Source organism: Chaetomium globosum, genomic scaffold (assembly GCF_000143365.1).
Source record: "Chaetomium globosum CBS 148.51 scaffold_3 genomic scaffold, whole genome shotgun sequence".
NCBI lineage: Eukaryota > Fungi > Ascomycota > Sordariomycetes > Sordariales > Chaetomiaceae > Chaetomium > Chaetomium globosum.
In genome coordinates, this window is record NT_165978.1 from 3,968,812 (window position 1) to 3,987,738 (window position 18,927).

General features: G+C 54.5%; 7 protein-coding genes across 7 annotated transcripts in view; 4 read left to right on the plus strand and 3 right to left on the minus strand.

The window, feature by feature from the left end:
• Window positions 1-683, plus strand: part of CHGG_06577 (uncharacterized protein) — a gene marked incomplete at both ends in the record, with an annotated part of 1,185 nt that extends 502 nt beyond the window's left edge. Inside the window, 2 exons of the mRNA XM_001222671.1 lie at window positions 31-345; window positions 411-683. Of these exons, the coding sequence (XP_001222672.1) occupies window positions 31-345; window positions 411-683 (588 nt within the window). The remainder of the gene's footprint in view (window positions 1-30; window positions 346-410) is intronic.
• A 380-nt stretch (window positions 684-1,063) lies between these two features.
• Window positions 1,064-1,814, minus strand: CHGG_06578 (60S ribosomal protein L37; the record flags this gene model as incomplete). The annotated part of the gene is made up of 5 exons (XM_001222672.1): window positions 1,064-1,212; window positions 1,291-1,361; window positions 1,476-1,511; window positions 1,573-1,600; window positions 1,811-1,814. The coding sequence occupies 5 exons, from the start codon at window positions 1,812-1,814 to the stop codon at window positions 1,064-1,066; spliced, it is 288 nt and encodes a 95-aa protein (XP_001222673.1).
• Window positions 1,815-2,293: 479 nt separating this feature from the next.
• On the minus strand, window positions 2,294-5,726 carry CHGG_06579 (uncharacterized protein; the record flags this gene model as incomplete). Its single annotated transcript, XM_001222673.1, has 5 exons — window positions 2,294-2,328; window positions 2,420-4,020; window positions 4,074-4,541; window positions 4,592-5,600; window positions 5,663-5,726. The coding sequence occupies 5 exons, from the start codon at window positions 5,724-5,726 to the stop codon at window positions 2,294-2,296; spliced, it is 3,177 nt and encodes a 1,058-aa protein (XP_001222674.1).
• Window positions 5,727-6,989: 1,263 nt separating this feature from the next.
• On the plus strand, window positions 6,990-9,633 carry CHGG_06580 (uncharacterized protein; the record flags this gene model as incomplete). Its single annotated transcript, XM_001222674.1, has 2 exons — window positions 6,990-9,235; window positions 9,294-9,633. 2 exons carry the CDS (start codon window positions 6,990-6,992, stop codon window positions 9,631-9,633), a joined length of 2,586 nt encoding a protein of 861 aa, XP_001222675.1.
• Window positions 9,634-10,549: 916 nt separating this feature from the next.
• CHGG_06581 (uncharacterized protein) lies at window positions 10,550-13,014 on the plus strand (the record flags this gene model as incomplete). The annotated part of the gene is made up of 2 exons (XM_001222675.1): window positions 10,550-11,303; window positions 11,393-13,014. The coding sequence occupies 2 exons, from the start codon at window positions 10,550-10,552 to the stop codon at window positions 13,012-13,014; spliced, it is 2,376 nt and encodes a 791-aa protein (XP_001222676.1).
• A 716-nt stretch (window positions 13,015-13,730) lies between these two features.
• Window positions 13,731-14,552, minus strand: CHGG_06582 (uncharacterized protein; the record flags this gene model as incomplete). The annotated part of the gene is made up of 4 exons (XM_001222676.1): window positions 13,731-13,776; window positions 13,879-13,886; window positions 13,942-14,123; window positions 14,402-14,552. The coding sequence occupies 4 exons, from the start codon at window positions 14,550-14,552 to the stop codon at window positions 13,731-13,733; spliced, it is 387 nt and encodes a 128-aa protein (XP_001222677.1).
• A 709-nt stretch (window positions 14,553-15,261) lies between these two features.
• Window positions 15,262-17,587, plus strand: CHGG_06583 (uncharacterized protein; the record flags this gene model as incomplete). Its single annotated transcript, XM_001222677.1, has 4 exons — window positions 15,262-15,289; window positions 15,407-15,592; window positions 15,650-17,260; window positions 17,472-17,587. The coding sequence occupies 4 exons, from the start codon at window positions 15,262-15,264 to the stop codon at window positions 17,585-17,587; spliced, it is 1,941 nt and encodes a 646-aa protein (XP_001222678.1).
• Window positions 17,588-18,927: the final 1,340 nt, after the last annotated feature.

Genomic DNA, 18,927 nt, shown 5'->3' on the forward strand with positions numbered 1-18,927 from the left:
TTTGGTGTGGGTGCACTATGTGGACAGCAGCGTAAGGTGCGGCAGGGGTGGGAGGTGGGTGTTGGGGGGCGCGGCGCCGGAGAGATTGGGCGGGTGGTGTTGGAGGGGGTGGAGAGGTTGAGGCGTTCTTCCTCGATCACTTCTTCTGCGGCTGCGGCTGCGGCTGCGGCTCGGGGTGGGGAGAGGGAAAGAGCGGAAAAGAGGGTGGTGTTGGTGATAGACGGGTTGGATTTTGTGTTGGCGGCGTTGGATCCGAGCTTGGGGCTGGGCCAAGGTCTACAGGGTGCTGGGGATGCCCCGGGAACGGCTATCGCGATGAAGGAGATGTTGATGGAGTTGAGAGAGGTGAGCCTTGTCTTTACTTACGGCGCGGAAGTTGTTGATGTGAACGAGCGCTGACGTGACTTTAGAAAACACACGCTGTCATTATCACGCTGGCCGCTGACGACCCGCTCATCAAGGAGCAGGAGACAACACTAGAGAAGCAGCACGCCTGGTTTGCGCTGAGCCTGGCGCACGAGGCGGGCATGGTCATCAGCCTGAGGCTACTTGACACGGGCACAGCCAAGGATGTGAGTGGTGTCATCAGAATTACGCATCGGGAAGCCCGGGTAAAGGACCATGAGTATTTGTACCATGTGGGAGGCGACGGTGGGGTTAGAGTCTTCGAACGAGGCCAGTAGTAGAGACGATACCCTTCATACTTTGAGAGCCACCTCTGTTTTGCTCGCTGCTAGCTTGCTGAAGACTGGGACTGGTCTGAACCGGCCGGTTTGCCGGTTGTGCTTGCGTCTCCAGAGATCCTTTTCTTTTGCCCGCCCCTGCACAAGAAACTTGGCCAAAAAAGAAGCAGTGTGATTGATCCCAAACGTTACGCCGTTTTCATGACCTGTGCTCGATGCATTGACCACTGAATCGAGCCCCGCGCGCGCGAAATCATGCCATTTGTGGTATTCCAGCGAAAAGCGAGTAGGCCCGTCCGAAAATTGTTCGATCCATGTTACATCGCTCGCCGGAGTTGACCCGTCCCATTGTCCATGCCCCCGCCTGTCATGATAACCGATTATGAAGAAGCCGAAACCGTGGGACCCTGAGCACCCTTGGGCACGCCGGTCTGGAAGCCGTTCTTGAACTTCCTCGAGACTGTGCTGAGGTACCGCATGCGGCCGGTACCGGTGACCTTTCTGCGCTTCGCCTTCTCGGACCAGTTGTCTGTCATGTACCCGTGTCAGCGATCGACTCTCGGGTTGCGACTCAGAGGAGTCAGAAAATGGATTACTGAAAACATACACTTGCGGGTCTTAGCAGCGGGGTAGCCGCACCCGGCGCAGACCTTCTTCTGGTTGTGGAGAGACCGACGGCTGGTGAAGGGGTTAGTCCCTGCCAGAATAATCGTATTGCAGTTTCGAGTTCGTTGCCAACCGGCTGGCTGGTCTCGTTCCACGTATCGGATCAAGGGTTCGTATTCGACTTACCCGCAGCGTCTGCAGAGACCGTGGGTCTTGTTGTGGCTAGAAGTGCGGTCAGCATCCATCCTCAACCAGCAGAACTTTGAGATGGGCGTAAGCGTACCGCTTGCCAAAGCTGGAGGTACCCTTGGCTGTAGTTCCGTGTCAGCGCAGCTGCCCCAACACCAAAACGCATGTATCGATGGAGATGTTTTCAAGTAAATCGGAAGGAGGTGTAATTGTTGTAGGTGCGAAATAATGCGAAAGGTGTCGTCGGACAATCGGGGAGTCGGCGTGGAAGGGGTAATGAGTCTCGACAACGGAGGCGAAGTGGTGATCGCAAAGGGGGGGTGTTAACGTACTCATTTTGGCGGTTTCTCTACAAGCCAATAGAATTAGTATCAAAAAGACTGATGAAGCCGTATGGGGCTTCTAAACTTACCTGCGTCGTCGTCGACAGGCGGATCGTTGTGATGTGCAGGTTCTCGCGGGTCAGGGATCGCGAAATTTTGGGAATGTGTGGCCAAGCGATTTCCTTAGTTAGGGCTGCGGAAAAAATTAGCCACAATTTGCGCCTCGATAAGTGGCTGTATTACCCCACCACCGATAAAACGCCCCACATGTCCGAGTTGTCGGCCCCGAAGAGGCGGCTTCGGACCCACAACGCCGGGGAACTCAACCCGAACCCCAGCTCCGATCGCGTTCGAGATTGCACAAACAACAGCACATATAAATCTCGCACGTGTAGGAGTTCTGGAATACCGTTCTGTAAGGCGCTAAATTCTCGATTTTCCAACATTCGTTCACAGGAGTAGCAGAGCAGTAACAAGTGACAGCCGGAAATTCTAGATGACGACGGCGAACAGCTGCTTTCCATAAACTGACGAGAGTCAGGACTGCATGAGTAATCTTGAATATTGTAGAGTACCCATAAATCTATGGCTCTTTTCCGCCTCAGAGCTTCAGCTTACCGAACTCCGCTAGTGTCCTCTCGTAGTTCTCCTTCGCCGCCTGGGCATCGGCCAGCTTCTTTTTCTCAGCCGTGAGGACGACGTCGCTGACTTTCTCAAACCCTTCACGCCCCATCAGCTCATTTTGTTTTGTAATGGCAATGTTGGTCTTTTGCAGCTTGGTGTTGATCTTCTTGATTTCCGCGTCAATGTCCTTGATTTGTGTGCTGACTTGCAAGAGAACCGCGACGTTGGCGGAGACAACATAGACCGCACAGCCCTTCGGCGACGATGCCTCGTCGGCATCGGGGCCAAGAACGCTGACATCCGCGACGCCCTTGCCGGAAAGCGTCTTGATGGCCTGGAGCTGCGCGCTAACTTTCTCGAAACTCGCTGCCGTGGACGTCTTGATGAACCCGCACCCATCTGAGCGGATATTGTAGTCAGCGGCCAAGGATCGGAGTCCACCGGCGCACTGAAGGCCGAGTTCGTAGTCTTCCGCATCCGACTCAAACTCCAATGTGCTCTCGGGCTCGGGATACGGTGCCAGCATAACTGAGGCCACCGTATCGTCCTTGCTGCGGGGAAGACGTTGCCACAACTCTTCGGTGATGAAAGGCAGGAATGGGTGCAGGAGGCGCAATGCGACATCTAACGTCCGATACAGGGTCTGCTGGACACTCTGCTGCTGCTCCGGGGTGCCATCGCTCAGAATACCCTTGCTGTTCTCGATGAAAACGTCACACAGCTCATCATAAAAGAATTGGTAAGCAAGTTTCGTGGCAGTGGAAAATTGCCGCGCCTCAAGTGCTTCGTTGATACCCTTGACGGCAGAATTCATCCGATGAAGTATCCAGCGCTCTGGGACGGAGAGAGCCGAAGTGTCAAGCTTCGAAGTCGGGACGAAATCCTGGGGCAACTTGCCCAGCACATACTTGCTGGCCTGCCAAACCTTGTTGCAGAACCGGCGGTAGGCGTGCATCACCTTGATATCGAAGCTGATGTCGCCACCACCAGTGGTGTAAGACAACAGGGTAAACCTGAGGGCGTCCGCGCCGCACTCGGGAATGCCACCCGGGAATGCGGTCTTTTGGTACTTGGTGGCGCGCTCAACCTCATCCTCCTTCAGGTTGCCCGTGAGAAGCTTAGCGTGGAGCGCCTCAAGCTCAATACCATTGATGATGTCGAGAGGATCGATAACGTTGCCTAGCGACTTGCTCATCTTTCTGCCTTCGGAGTCGCGGATGAGACTGTGGCAGTAGACCTCGGTGAAAGGCACCTCGCCCGTCAGCTTAAGGCTGAGCATAATCATCCGAATGACCCAGAAGAACAGGATGTCCCAACCCGTCTCCAGCATGCTGGTCGGGAAGAAATTCTTGAAGTCGCTGCTTTCGGTGTTGGGCCAGCCGAGGATAGACATAGGCCACAAACCGGAGCTGAACCAAGTGTCGAGGCAGTCGGGGTCCTGCTCTAGACGGTATTTCTTCCCCGCATACTTGGCCGCGGCCTTCGCCTGGGCCTCCTCGGGCGTCCTGCCGACAACCCATGGGGATTTGTCGGTCTCGCGCTCACCCTCCTCCTCTTCAAGGATGACACGGTAAGCTGGGATGCGGTGGCCCCACCTGGAGATACTATCAGCAACTCGTTCTGTCACGGAAAAAGCTGTAGGACTTACCATAGCTGGCGGGAGATACACCAATCATTCACATTGGCTAGCCACCTGTCGTAGGATTTCCTTGCACTCTCAGGGCTGATCTTGACCTTCCCTTCCTCGACAACCTTCAAGGCGGCATCTGCCATCTCGTTCATCCGCACCCACCATTGAGGCGTCATGTATGGTTCGATAACGTCCTTCGTCTTCTCGCACAGGGGGATGGTCATGGCGTTGGGCTCTTTCTTGACAAAAAGCCCGCGCTTAGTCAGTTCGTCGACGACAGTGTACCGAGCATTGAACCTCTTCTGGCCCTGGAACATGGGGCCAGCATTTTCGTTGAGAGTGCCGTCCTCATTCAGGATGTTGATGAACTCGAGGTTGTGGCGTTCACCCAATTTGTAGTCGTTGAAGTCGTGCGCAGGGGTCAACTTGACCGCTCCGGTACCAAATTCCGGGTCCACGTAACTATCCTCAACGATAGGAAGGAGGCTGCAGCTTGTGAGCAATCAAGTCTTGGTATCGATAGGGATCCAACTAACCGGTCTGTGAAGGGGTGGCGCGCAAATTTGCCAACGAGATGCGTGTAGCGAGTATCGCCCGGGCTAACGGCAATACCACTATCGCCAAGCATGGTCTCAGGACGGGTCGTCGCGACCTCAATCGTCAGGTCGGTGCCGTCAATTGGGTATTTGAAGAAGGTGAGGACGCCGAACTCAACCTTTCGGTCGTAGCCTGGGACATCGAGCATAGTGCGGCCAGTGATGTCCTTGTTCTCTACTTCCAACGAGCTGAGGGCTGTTTGCAGGTGTGTACACCAATTCACCAAGCGGCTCGATCTGTAAATGTACCCCTCGTCATGGAGCCGGCAGAACGTCTCCATGGTGGCGGCACTCAGATTCTCGTTCATGGTGAAAGCCTCGCGTGTCCAGTCCATCGATCCACCCATGAGCCTCTGGGCGTTGTTGATGCGCTCATGGTATTCCCCCTTCCACTCCCAGACAAGCTTCGTGAAGTTCTCGCGGCCAAGTTCCAGGCGCGTCTTCTTCTCTTTCTTCCAGAGCATCTTCTCAACAACAGACTGTGTAGATATGCCGGCATGGTCACAGCCAGGAACCCAGAGCGTGGAGAAGCCCTTCATCCGATGCCACCGAATAAGGGTGTCCTGGAGCGAATTGGCCAAAGCATGGCCGCAGTGGAGTGCGCCGGTCACGTTGGGAGGCGGAAGAGGGATGACGAACTTCCCGAGCTCGGGCGATCGAGCGGGTCGCGGCTGGAAGAAACCGCTTTTCTCCCACCATTGATACCAAGAAGACTCGACTGCCTTGGGGTTGTATGCTTGGAAGTGGGGGTGGTCGAAAGATTGAATGATTTTCTTCTCGCCGGCCGGGGTTTCGTCTTGGTAGGGAGGGAGGGACGGTGCTTGAGCCTTGGGAGGCTTCGGGGCCGCTTGGGCAGCCGCAGCTTTCTGCTGAGGCTGCTGCTGCTTCAGCTTGGCCTGCTTTGCGGCGAACTTGGCCGCTTTATCAGCTTTGGCCTTCTCCTTCTGTTCTAGGCGAGTTGATAAATTTAGCGCCGGCGATGCGTTGATCGGAGACGGGTGCGGAGCTCACCATTCTTCTTGGCCGTGGCCGGATCGACCGCCGGAGCGTCGGCGGCGGGGGCGTCGGGAGCCATGCTTGCTGGTCGTTGCAGGGAGTAGTGTCGAGACGATGGCAGGATGAGGGCCGAGGGGAGTTTGAGTCGCGATTCCCGTCCCAGGCTAGCCAGTCGCCGCAACGAACTCAACATCCAGGGCTTTTGGAGGGGTCAATAGCCCAAAGAGGGGCAGGAGGTGACTCAAAGAGGGGCCCTTCCGGCTTGCAGGAATTTTTGCCGGGCAAGGAGGGGTCAGTGCATGAGTCAAAACGAAGCAGCTCCAGCTGCACCAAAACCTCAAAACCTTCCATTCCACAGACTCCACCTCCCTGCAACACCCTGAGCCCTGACCCTGGCGCAACTGGGCATTCTGGGCCATGCTCCTATCCGGGAACAAGGTTTGAAACTCGTCCTCGCCCACCCGCAATTCATCCAACCGTTGACTGTAAGCACTCTTTACAGCATTCGGGTTTCAAAAATACCCCGGACCGCCGCTCTTTTGTCCAAGGTAAATTAACCTTGGATACCAACTGTGTAGGTACCTAACTAAACATCATCTCATCCAGCCGGATGAGCTCAGGTTGGGATTGCCGAGAGAAGCTCGAAGTTGCTGGCCTACTTAAGAGGAGGCAGCTTTTGCGGTACACGTACCTCCAAGCTAGGTAAGACAGAATGAAGCCTCTTAGTTCAACATGATTAGTGCCTGGTCCTCGACAGCCCCTTTTCGTACTCGTCGTCATGCAGCGGAGCTCTGATGTTGTACTGTGCTGGTTCCTGAGCACCCGAGTCCTTCGAGTTCCTCCCCGACTGTATGCATTTCTGTCAAATACTGTACGGTTATACTGTGACAGGCGAGAGAATGCGGGGAACTCATGCCGATCCTCGTGACAATGAACAAGTACCAATTCAATCAAAACCCTGTTTTAGCGGCATATTTACATGCATTATTACGGATAGATAGGTATCTGTACAAAGTCCGTTTCAGTTGGGCGCTGTGGCACCCCTGGTAAGGCACTGCGGAACCCAGGCAGGTGGTTCTGGGCACGCCGCCCCACCAGTCGTCGCTATCACAAGCACTTGCGGCATGGCATGTCTCGTCATCCATTTCCCTCCCTAACCTTGCGCTTTCCAATCATTCCAATCTTCCTACAACCTAACACGGTTTTAGACTGTTTACACGAATGATCAGACGCGACTCGGCCTGACTCTGCGAGCAGTGCCACCAAAGCCGTTTAATTAGAACCGATATCCTCCGTTAAACTCAGTATTTGTTCGAATTATCGAACGCGTGACAACCCTACGATGCGACCTCCACGGATCGCCATCCTCGTCCTCTTCTTCGCCGCGTCCATCTTCCTTGTCTGCCGGTCTATCAGTTCAGCCCAGCACTCTAGCCCCGTAGCAACGTCATCGCCACCCCAGAAGTCGTCATTCCGAGCCTTCTTCTCGTTCACCGCGCCCTTTTCTCTTTTTCCACCAGCGGCTACAATCACTCTCACCGACGATAACAGCACCTATTTTCCCGCCCGCCCCGCCGCTTTTGGGCCTTCCTTGGGTATCGACGGGCTAAAAGGACAGCTGTGGATAGGGAGCGGCTTTTCCGATGAGACATTACAGGAAGGCGAAGGGGAGGGCGAGCTCGGATGCAGCGATATCCCGGGATGGGAAGATGGAAGGACGAAGCTGGCCATCAAAAACGTCATGCAGGGCTCGGCTAGTACTAAGCCTCACCCCCTTGCTCACGCCGTGAAGAACCTGAAGATGAACGGCCTGGCAAAGGATCCGGCCGTGGGGGACGCAGTACAAAAGAAGCGACCCCATTCCGAAACCAAACACACCAATGATGGGACAGACGACTATCTCCACCAACATTTTCAGCAGACAAGAAACCCTTATAGCAAGGAGCCGATCACGGGTTCGAATCACGCCGACATTCAGTCTATGCAAGAAACTGCGGAGATCACGGGCAAGGTTGCTCTCCTGAGCCGAGGTGGCTGCGGCTTTCTCGAAAAGGTCAAATGGGCTCAGCGTCGGGGCGCCATCGCTCTCATTGTGGGCGATAACCAAAAGGGGGGCCCTTTGATCCAGATGTTCGCCCGGGGCGATGTTGATAACGTTACAATTCCCTCGGTTTTTACCTCGCGGACAAGTGCTCATTTGCTCTCATCGCTCATGCAGTCTGTAAGTTTTGACAATGGCGCCCTGAGCAAGAAGATGGATCCTTTGCGAAAAGAACCGCACTCGACCAAGGCCGAGAGAAATAACGACTCGAAAAAATCACCATTATCGACGAGGCATGTTTCCAAGATTACAACCACGACAGTATCTGCAAGAGGAAACACCATACCGAAACCCGAGAATTCAATTGTGGCTAAGAGAGGCTGGTTTTCCCGACTATTCCGTTGGGGGGATGGCGAGGGTACCTCTGTTGACACCAATCGGCCGCCAACAAGCGGCCGCCTAGACTGGATTCCTGTTGGCGATTGGGATGATGAGCCTGACAAGCTTACTGAGGCCAGCGTTGACAAGGCATCGAAGGCTGGTGCCAAAGGCTCTTCCACGTCGCCTGGGGACGGTTTCCAAATCGGAGTCCAGGATTGGCGTGACCCTGACCTCGCGGGATCGACCGCAGAAAGCAGCGAGGTGTCCAGCTCCCAAGGGTTGGCCAATGGCAATGGCCGATTGAGTAGCGCTGAGACGTTCGCTGGTCAAGCTGACAAGAAGACTGGCTACAACCCACCCACGGAGGTCAATGGGCCCAGAGGCGGGAGCATCACTCCCAGCAGCGGAGAGTATGTGCCCGGAACTGTGGGAAACTCGGCTACTCCAGGGTCCGGGAAATCACAGTCCTCTTCTAGCCCACGAGGTGGACTTCTGTCAAAGATTTTTGGCGGTGACGACGACAGCGCAGAGGACACAACAGTCGGCACACCGGACGAGACCCGACATTCCTCAGCCACGATGCCACGTCCTGATCCTTTGTCCCCTGCTAGTAACAGTGCTCGCGAAGGCCTCTGGGTCACCATTGCGCCCTCGAGCGGCTCCAACCCTTTTTTCGACACTCTCCTAGTTTTGGTTGTCAGCCCTTTGATCACACTAACGGTCGTATACGCTTTACTCATATTGCGGATAAAGATCCGGATGCGAAGGTGGAGAGCCCCCAAGTCTGTGGTAGATCGACTCCCAGTCCGAACGTACCACACGGTCGCCCCTTCGCCTACCCCATCACCGAGGACTCCCTCACCAAGGACACCTTCACCTACAAGCTCTTCGCCCACAACGCCGCTGCTACAAGGCTCTTCGAGATCACGGCCACGATCTCGCGCTTCCCCGGGTGTCCCCGATCAGGGAGACCTATTTACCGCAGGTAGCTCTACTCAGTCCGTGCGGCGGCCTTCTCGCGAGAAGAATTCACATGGAATATCTAGCGAATGGAAAAAGCACATGGGTAAGCAGGTTGAGTGTGTTGTCTGTTTGGAAGAATATGTCGACGGCGTGAGCAAGGTGATGAGTCTCCCCTGCGGACACGAATTTCACGCGGAGTGCATGTAAGTCGCCACTGTCCCACCATACCGTGGATTCAAGGGCCATACTGACGTAACGCAGAACTCCATGGCTCACCACCAGACGACGCACATGCCCAATTTGCAAGAACGACGTTGTACGGTCGCTTGCTCGGGGTACTTCATCGGGGCCACAGTATGAGCCGTTCCATGAGGACGGTTACGAGAGCCCCGAGGAGTCCTCCCGCATGTTCCAAGAGAGGATCCCTTCTCCAAACCAACTTGAGGATCTTGAGCGAGGCCCTTCCTTTAGCCAATCAGCCAGAGACGACTGGCGCGGACCCATCCACGATGTCTGGTACAGCACCCTGGCAAGCCGTTTTGGAGGAAACTCGTCCTTTTCGACAAGACGGGGGAATTCAGGGGAAGATCGCGGTCGATGACCGGCGGCCCAATCCTGAGCTTGGCCAAGGTCCATTCTAGAGCAGTTGCCGGTTATTAGCATCAGGGCGGCTTTTTGTTTTGCATTTCAAGGGGAACGACGGAAGATTGGCGCTTTGGGCATAACTCATTCCCAGGCAACGGGACGGAGGGGTAGGGACACTGGGACTAACACTCGCTTTTTATTCATGCATATTGTGATACCTCTCTCCTATCGGGTTTCTTTCTTTCTTCTGTTTTCTTTTGTTATAATTTTCTTAGGTCGGCGCGGGATTAGGCCTGATCGACCTGTATTGGAACAGGATGCGTCGAACCGAGAAGGTAATGAATGGATGGGGGAATTTGGCTATGGCGAACCCCATCGTATATGAAGTCACATCAAATGCTCCAGAAGCTAGAAATAAATATATTTAGGTCATCTCCACCTTTTCCGTCCCCTTTGTGCTCTCAGTATAACGTATACTTTCCAATCCTAGACGATCCCGAGAGAAATGTGATGACTCCAAGGGTACCTCTGCTAGTTAAACATTCCACGACCCACCCCACTTTCCCTGCCTGGCAACTTTGACACGCTCATCGCGACTACCGCAGACATCATACCTAAGCGGTGACGGAGTTTCTCGGCGGGATTGGATAGGAGAATTCTCGTTGAGCAAAAGTCGTATGCATTTTACGTGGCACTTTCCTTTATCCTCAATCAACCTGCCCATCATTCAAGCTCTCGCGAGACCTTGGGTGTATCTTGACAATTGTCTGCTCAAGCAATCGATCTTGGCATCACCAAGGAACCTGCGCTTGCGCGATCCAACAATCAGCTGCCTCGTTTCTCACGCCGCTCGTTGAGTACACTCATTTAGTGCCTTCCATCCAAGTCCCAAGTCGGGACCACACCCTGCTTGGGCCACTGGCAATGCAGCCATGTCGCGATACCTCGCTCCATCCAAAATCGGGCTGCTGGCGCTCATCGAGTTATACATTGAAGGGGCAGTTCCCAACGATGCCACAATCCCCGTCATCAACTTTCTCACGTCCCACCTGCTTGACTACAGCTTAACGGGTCCCTCCGTCGCCCCCACCGAACGTTGGAAGGAAGCGGAAAACACCATCCGACTCGCCGTGTCGGTTCACCACTTCGAGGAGCTGCTGGCACCCTTCGCGGCGGTCGACCGCCTACCTGGGCGGAGCTTGTGGGACAGGTTTTTGGAGAAACTCTGGGGCATTGATTCACTGCATACCCTACACGAGTTTTTCGATCAGCTCCCGAACCACCTGGCGAGAACGAAGGCTGAGTTGCGTGAACTGGCCTCGCGTGGGGAGGAGCCCCCTTCCGGTGTCCTCCTCACGCGCAATTCGCCCTTCGGCGTCTTTATCAGAAAGGCACACCTCGAGTACACGAGATTGTACTTTGATTACGTGGCCAACCTTTGGAAGACGTTCGTCAAATACCGTCAGCCAACCGCTGCATACTGGAGACGCCGGAATCCTCACCACAGCCGGCTTAGTTTTGACTCGGTGCTCCTTGAAGGCGAGCATGAATGGGGGCTACAGACGGACGGGATCGCCGTGGCGGCGTACGGAAATATGCTGCTCATGGACGGCCAAGACGCCGAACTTCCAGTCAGCACCGACGATATTGAGAGTCTCCTGGAGTTCCAGATTGAGCAGGTTCAGAGTAAGCTTCCCGTATAATCCTGTTGAAAGCAAGCAAGTCGACTTACCGTGACAGAATACGGAACTAGGGTACCACCAAGGATCCGAGAGCAGTTTCAAAAACTCGTCAAAAGCAGCCGTATCGTCCCAAGCTTGTCACATTACCTCAAGTTCGTCCTGCATGCTCCCGGTTTATCGGACTTTGGCTGACCACGAGTAGCTTCTCCGATTCATGGCGGTCGGGCGAGTTCCCAGCGGCCTTCGACCACCTCCACCGCTATTTTGATTACACCATGCAGAACCGGGACCGCTTATTCTATCAATATGCGCTACTAAACTTGGGGATTGTGCAGTCGGACTTTGGCTGTCACAAAGAGGCTGTGGCGACCATGCTCGAAGCCATTTCAACCGCAAAGGAAAATCAGGATACCACGTGCCTCAACTTTGCGCTAAATTGGTTTTTTCACTTCGGCAGAGCTCACCCAAACCTCGTCAAGGAACTCGAGGATAACAGCATGCTCGGGAGTGGCAAGGAGTTGCTGGCCTTCCTCCGCGCGAAGGCCAAAGAGACCGGCATGTGGATATTATGGAGCTCGGCGCTCTTGAGCGAGGCCAAAATGGGGCTGGCAAATGGCGAGAGCATCTCGGTCGCTGTCGAAAGCATGGTCCGAAGTTCTCAAGTTATTGTGGAGAAGAATGTCAAGGCAATGATGGGTCCGCAGCTCTCCATTGGAATTGCCTTGTGGGATAGGCTCGGTATGGCGGCCATGTCAAAGATGACGTGCGAGGTGTTCCTCCGTTGCCATGTCCATAGTTCCGTGTTTGACGATGAGCTGAAGCTCACCTGTCGGATGGCGGGCATGCTTGCCGGCAAAGGGCAATACGAGGCTGCATACGCCAAACTGGAAACCATAGACACCAACTCACTCCGGTCCGCGAAACCAGACCAATACTGGCACCTCCACCGCGGCCTCCTGAAACTACGCCGAGATCTCCATCACAACAACCTCGACTCAGCTGAGGTCCTGCTCTCTCAACTCCTCCAAAATTCCTCCGAAGACATCGAATCCGACATAGTCTTTATCATCGACACCCTCCATATCGAGGCCCTCATGCGCCGTAACGATTTTGATGCCGCCTTCACTAAGGTTGATAGGCTCATCTCCGAACTCCGCGAAAGTGACCGGGACTCGTCTCTACGCATCCGGCTCCTTCTCATCAAAATCCAGCTGTTCGACCGCATCGGCCGGCCAGAGAAGGGCTTCACGCTCGCGATGCGTGCAGCAAGCATGGCGTGGCGGGCGCGGCTCCTAGCTCTGCTTTGGGAGGCGGTGGGAGCGTTGGCCAACATCCTCAACGCGCTCGGCGAGTTTGCTGCCGCTGACCGCCTTCTCGTCGCTGTCATCCCGCGTTACCTCGAGACGGACATCACCTACACAGCTGGTTCTCTATACAACATCCTCGCCGACGCGAGGGTGGGGTTAGCGGGGGAGATGAAGAAGGAGCGCAGTTCGGGGCTATCATTAGAGAGGGCAAGAGTGATGGCGATGGCGCACGAGGCACTAGACGGGGCGTTTTGTTGTTTTGAGGCTGTGGAGGATGTGGTTGGAAGATGTGAGGTAATGGCTAAGAAGGCGACGCTTTTTAGGGTGGAGGGAGATCTTGCTAGGGCGGATGAGTGTGCGGATGCGTATCTGAAGGTGCGGGACGAAGAGCAAGCGATGAAAGGGTGATATGAATCACAGGGGCCCAAGGAAATAGGTGAAGGAAGAAGACCAGAAAAGCGACGGAAACAAACTAGCCGTCCAGACTGAATCAAGAAAGGGGCTTCGCAGCGGGCTACCCCCCGCCCCGATGAGCTTCTGTTTTTTGCTGCCCTTTCTGCTCATCTCGAACTCGATGGTCTATTAGATATGATGGGCTGGGGATTTACTTGAGAAGAGCAAACCTCATGCAACAAGGCCAGGCCAGAGGTAGAAAATTCCCGTGTATTGACTTGTATGTTTCAGTCAACATGTATGTGAGAACAATGAAAGGCATCATAGTGAGGCGTTTCATGGAAGCCGATATCTCCTGCTGGATCTAGGGACCTGGTGGGAATGCTGGTTGTCGATCCAAACTTCTGGGCCCAAAATCATCCCACCGACTGGAGAGTGGTGGATGTGTTTGACTCTCCGGTGCCGCTATTTGTACATACCAAACCCCCTCACGTTCCATATTGAGTTATGTGCCAAACCGAACTGGCAGTCAAATGCAAACGCGACGTAGTCCAGGCAGCGGTGCAAATTTGTCACTGAAATCCGGATGGCCGGGATTCGATTCTTCAACTCTAGGAAACATGTACAGTTGATTGCTGTTTGTTGGTCCTTTCTCGGCCTCATCTACGTTCACCCTCCCATTGTCTCCGAACCTCCTTGAGAGACGGCCAGATCACTCCTTCTCTTGTCGTTTAGGTGGTCTTGTCCTTGTTGTGGTAGTTGACCGAGTCGTTCCAGCTGTGCGTCATGGTTAGCGAGCGGGCCACATTTCGGTTTTGGCTTCCTCATCACTCTCCTCAGCCCAGAGAAGTGCAACGAGAATTTGGCAGATATACGTACAAGAGGGTCTGTCAGGGTTTGTTAGCTTCGTAGGGCACAAAGAAACGAGGGGAATAAACGTACCTTGTCACCATCGCCCCATTGGTAGTTCTTGGTGCGGATGTTCTGGTAAGGGTACTCGACGCGCTCCTCGAGAGGGGGCATATGCGACCAGTGTTCCCAATGCTCGTTCCAGAGCATGTAGGCGTTGGCGCCGGCGAGGATGAGCGCGGGGGGGATGCCGCTGTTGGGGTTGCCCTTGTTAGCTCCGCTTCTGGTTTAATATTGCGTTTCTCCCTCTCTGGCTCCTTCCATCTTGCTCTCTCAGTTCTCTGACAGCTCCGCCCTCCTCCTCTGAAGCTTTGCGAGATTGACAGGCCGTCGGTTCGATGGTCCAGGGCATAGGTTTATGAAAACCACGCATGGAGGATCGCTGGGGATGGGGGGAAGGGGCCATACTAGATGGAAATCTTGCGCCAGAGCTCTGCTTAGCTGTTAGCCTTCTGACCGGTTAGCAACAAAGATGCTCCGGAGGGGTTCGCACCAGTGGTGGGACCGGCGTGCTCCTTCACATGGCGGCGTTCGCGGACGAAGCTGTTCTCGGTCTCGGTGCTGGCAAAGCGGCGCTGGGCCTGGGCGCGGGCCTGGGCAGTGAGGCGCTGGGTAGCGCGAGCGATCTGGCGCTGCGCAAACATCGTGGTCGGCTGCGTCGTCGGCGACTCGATTTGAGGTGGTGTGGTGTGTCAATTGCGTGGGGGGGCTTCCAAGGTGAAGCAAGCAATGGATGAAGCAACTGACCCGCTTTTGCTCGAGCTCGGGTGAGGTCAGACCCCAATGAATCCAATCAGGTCATTTTCGGCCAGACCTCGGGTGTGCGGCAGCGAGTGTACGAGCCAAGAACTCTGGCAAACTGTGATGACATAATCTTGGTAAAAGAATGGGGCCAGACCATAATCCAGTCAGGTGACCTCGCGATCGGCAAGCGTGGTGTTCGTGACGCCTGCCATATCAGGTCGCGACCGCCTCGAGTTTAAGGCGAGTTGGGAGACCAAACGCTACATTGCGCTGCCCATTCATTCATGTGAATTAACAAATTTGAAACCAAGCTGCTTAAATCTGGGAACACTGTTGTTGGCGATGCAATCTCCAAATGTAAAGCCACAATTTCCGCCTTGATTCCGAGATCTCGCTCCCGAGTCCTCACCGCGCCTCCATCGCTTGAACCCTGCGGTCTTACGCCATTTCGCCCATGGTCTCTTGGACCTGCCACTCATTTGAGGAGTTTGGAAACCTCAAACTACCTATTCCAGCGGGGTTGGCGTATTTTGGTGGGTTAAGTCGGTCAGGTCTGAAGTCGTGACATCACAGCCATCCATTTTTCGAGCAGACAATACCCAAGTCAAGATGCCGCTTCGGATCACGACATGGAACGGTAAAACATCTTTGCCCACTCACTGCCGCCTATGTTCTTGCCGTTAATATTCTCGTAGTCAACGGCATAAGGAATCCCTTTGGGTACCAACCGTGGCGGGAGAAACGCACCTTCCAGGTATCACGGCCGTAACCCTCCCACGCGCCAGAACCAAACTGACCAGCTTGCAGGCCATGTTTGACACGCTGGAAGCCGACATTGTGGTGATGCAGGAGACCAAAATCCAGAGAAAAGATCTCAGGGACGACATGGTTTTGGTCCCCGGCTGGGACGTGTTCTTCAGTCTTCCAAAGTACAAAAAAGGTTGGTCGGCGCCAGATAGTTCGTTGATCATTACACTCGTGTTAATCCACTGTATAGGATACTCTGGCGTGGCCATTTATACACGCTCCTCGAAATGCTGCCCAATCCGTGCAGAAGAAGGCATCACCGGCACGCTCTGCCCCCCGAATTCCTCGACCAAGTTCCAGCACCTGCCTGTTGACCAGCAGATTGGCGGGTACCCGACCCCCGGGCAACTTTCAGACTATGTTGACGAACCAACCCTCGATTCTGAAGGTCGTTGCGTTATCCTAGAGTTCCCCGCCTTCGTTCTCATTGGGGTTTACAGCCCTGCGACCCGGGACGAGACGAGAGACGAGTTCCGCCAGGCCTACATCAATGCCATCGACGTCAGGGTTCGCAACCTTGTTGCTATGGGAAAACAGGTTTTTCTCTGTGGTGACCTCAACATCATCCGCTCTGAGCAAGATACCGCCGGCTTGGCAGAGCGCCTGCGGAAGGAGGAGATGACACTCGACGATTTCTTCTCCACCCCCTCTCGGTGCTTTTTGAACCACATCGTGTTTGGAGGGCACGTCGCTGGGGAGAGAGAGGAAGGCAGGGAAGAGCCCGTGCTCTGGGATCTCTGCAGAGAGTTCCATCCTACCCGCCCCGGCATGTACACCTGCTGGGATACTAGGAAGAATGCACGGCCGGGCAACTTTGGGAGCCGGATAGACTACGTGCTTTGCAGCTCCGGAATCAAGGATTGGTTCATTGACTCCAACATTCAAGAAGGCCTGCTAGGCTCAGATCACTGTCCCGTATACGCTACTATTGACGACACTGTCGATGTTAATGGCACCAAGGTCTGCATTGAGGATCTCATGAACCCCGCAAACATGTTCAAGGATGGCAAACGCCAGCGGGAATGGTCACCAAAGGATCTGCTTCCAGCCTCAGCCAAGCTTATCCCCGAGTTCGACCGCCGACGAAATATCCGGGACATGTTTTCCAAGAAAGCTGCACCACCTTCAAAGGCGGATTCCAGCCTCGCTACGCCTGGCTCTCAGGAGACACCCCGCGTCGCTGATACCGCACTCAATGAAGGGAACAGTAACGTGTCCCGGATAGCAAACGTTGTTTCCATGCCGCAGTCTTCAAGTCAACCTGTGGGGCTGGCCGCAGCCACCAACACGATGACATCGACTAGCATCACATCCACCTCTCCGCAAAAGCCACCCTTACCGAAACGGCAGGCAGAATCCTCAATATCTCCAAAGCGGCCCCAAAAGAAGGGCAAAGCGACACTCAGCAGAGATAACTCGACAAAGTCAACACCAGGCTTCGGGCAAAGTAGCTTGAAAGGGTTCTTCAAGCCCAAAACACCCACACCAGATACCACACCGACTGTCGAGAACCATAGCGTCGTTGGTACCCCCACCGCCTCAAACAAAAGTGCTACAGCACGAACATCTGGGGAACGACGCGGGCCAGACGAGCCAAGCAGCACGGCCGCCCTCGAAAACGACACCCAGAACCCAATTGAGGAAAGCCCCAAACCACAAAGCTTCTCCCCTGAGAAAGTGTTCGATCCCATCGAGGCAAAAGAGTCCTGGTCCAAGCTGCTTGGCAAACGGGTCCTGCCCCGGTGTGAACATGGCGACAAATGTCAGACGCTGGTAACTAAAAAACCCGGCGTCAATTGCGGTATGTTTTCTCCTTTTCTGCCTCTCTTATTAACCCCACTCTTTCCTGTTTCAAAAGCCGGTCTTGTCTCCTCCTGCTTCACTTATTTCGCCAAAGGATAATTGCCCCTCCCCCCCCCCCCCCGCCACTTCTTGTATCACCAACTCTGTATTCCGTATCCCCGTATCTTGTTACTCGACATCTAAAAGGTCTTGGCTGACGCCCTTGGTAGGCAGATCCTTCTTCATGTGCGCGCGCCCGCTGGGCCCCTCGGGGGACAAAGAACAAGGGACCGAGTTCCGCTGCCGTACCTTCATCTGGAGCAGCGACTGGAACGGCCGCCCGTAACTCCGTAACTCCACGTGGGAGGAGAAGGTGCGGTGTCTCGTCTCGTTGCTTGGCTTGGCTTGGTTCGCTCGTATATATTGTCAAGTAGCTGTTCGGTCGGTCCTGCCAACCGGTCGGTCAATCGATTGGGGAATACGAATTCGGGGCGGGGTGTAGAGGGAGCGTCTCTCCGCTAGGAATGGTCGTCTGGGGTTCTCGGATGCCTCCAAGCCCTGCCGAGATGGCTTTACTTACCTAGCACTCAGCTCGATGGGCTTTGTTCTTGAGCAAATTGCCGTTTCGCAAGTGTTTCTTTGTACTTGTGGCCATGCTAGCCGTCTTTTCGATGCCGAGGGTGACCCGCCGTTTCCAAGTCGCGGCTCCCGAGTCATGTCCGCTTCCCTTCAATAGCCCCTCGCCGTAATTAAGGCGAGTTCGAATTCGTGGTGTGTTCTCGTCGTCCTCCATTCAGCGACGGCATTAGCTACGCCATGTCATTGGCGTGATCGCGGGGCATCGGCTGGGCGAATTGATCGGTGGGGGGACGATTAGGACAACGGCTTCGCCAATGAAATTCTGAGCGTTGAGCATCTCGTAACTCGGAGCACGGTGGAGGGAGGTAACTCTCCGTCGTTCACAGTTAGACAACTCGGAAATCACAATCACGCAAGGAATCGAGCTGGTTGTTATGGCCAAGTCTTGTTTGTGCACCCACTTCTATATATCCTCCGCCAATTGCCCTTTCGGCCTCAGTGTATCTTTAAATCGCCTTCAATCGCCTTCAAGAACCATTTCAATGACAAACAAAACTGAGTAATTTTCAGTTATTCGATCCATCCCGATTTCTGCCCCCTTCCAAGAGGGTATTCCCAGAAGTTCGTCTCCAAGAACTTAGTCCTAGAGTCCATCATTCGAGCTGTTTCCCCCCCCCCTTAGAACTCAATCACAGGATTGTAGCATGAGTGACCGTCAATTAGTGTTGGTGGGTGCCCCCGCAACAAGTTTCCTCAGGCTGTTGTCGCACAATGGTGAAGGCATAGTGCAAATCGTCGTCTCGCGGTCAGAAAGGAATGTGGGGGTTTGGTGTCGAATCCTTTGGCACTCCAAACTGCGATTGAGTCGGATATGGGCCATGGATAAGACGGGTATTGCATTGCAATCTTCTTTGAAGCGAATTTCAGCATCAAAGAACCAGGGAATCGACTCGACATACGAGATGAGATGGGGGCGGGGGCGGGCTGACCTGTTTTTGTGGTTTTGTTTTCAACTTTTTTGGGGGGTTTTTGAGTTCAGTGGTGCTTCTGAATGGTTGTTCCTTGCTATTTTTCTGGTGGATTGGCAACTCTGGATGTCATGGGTCG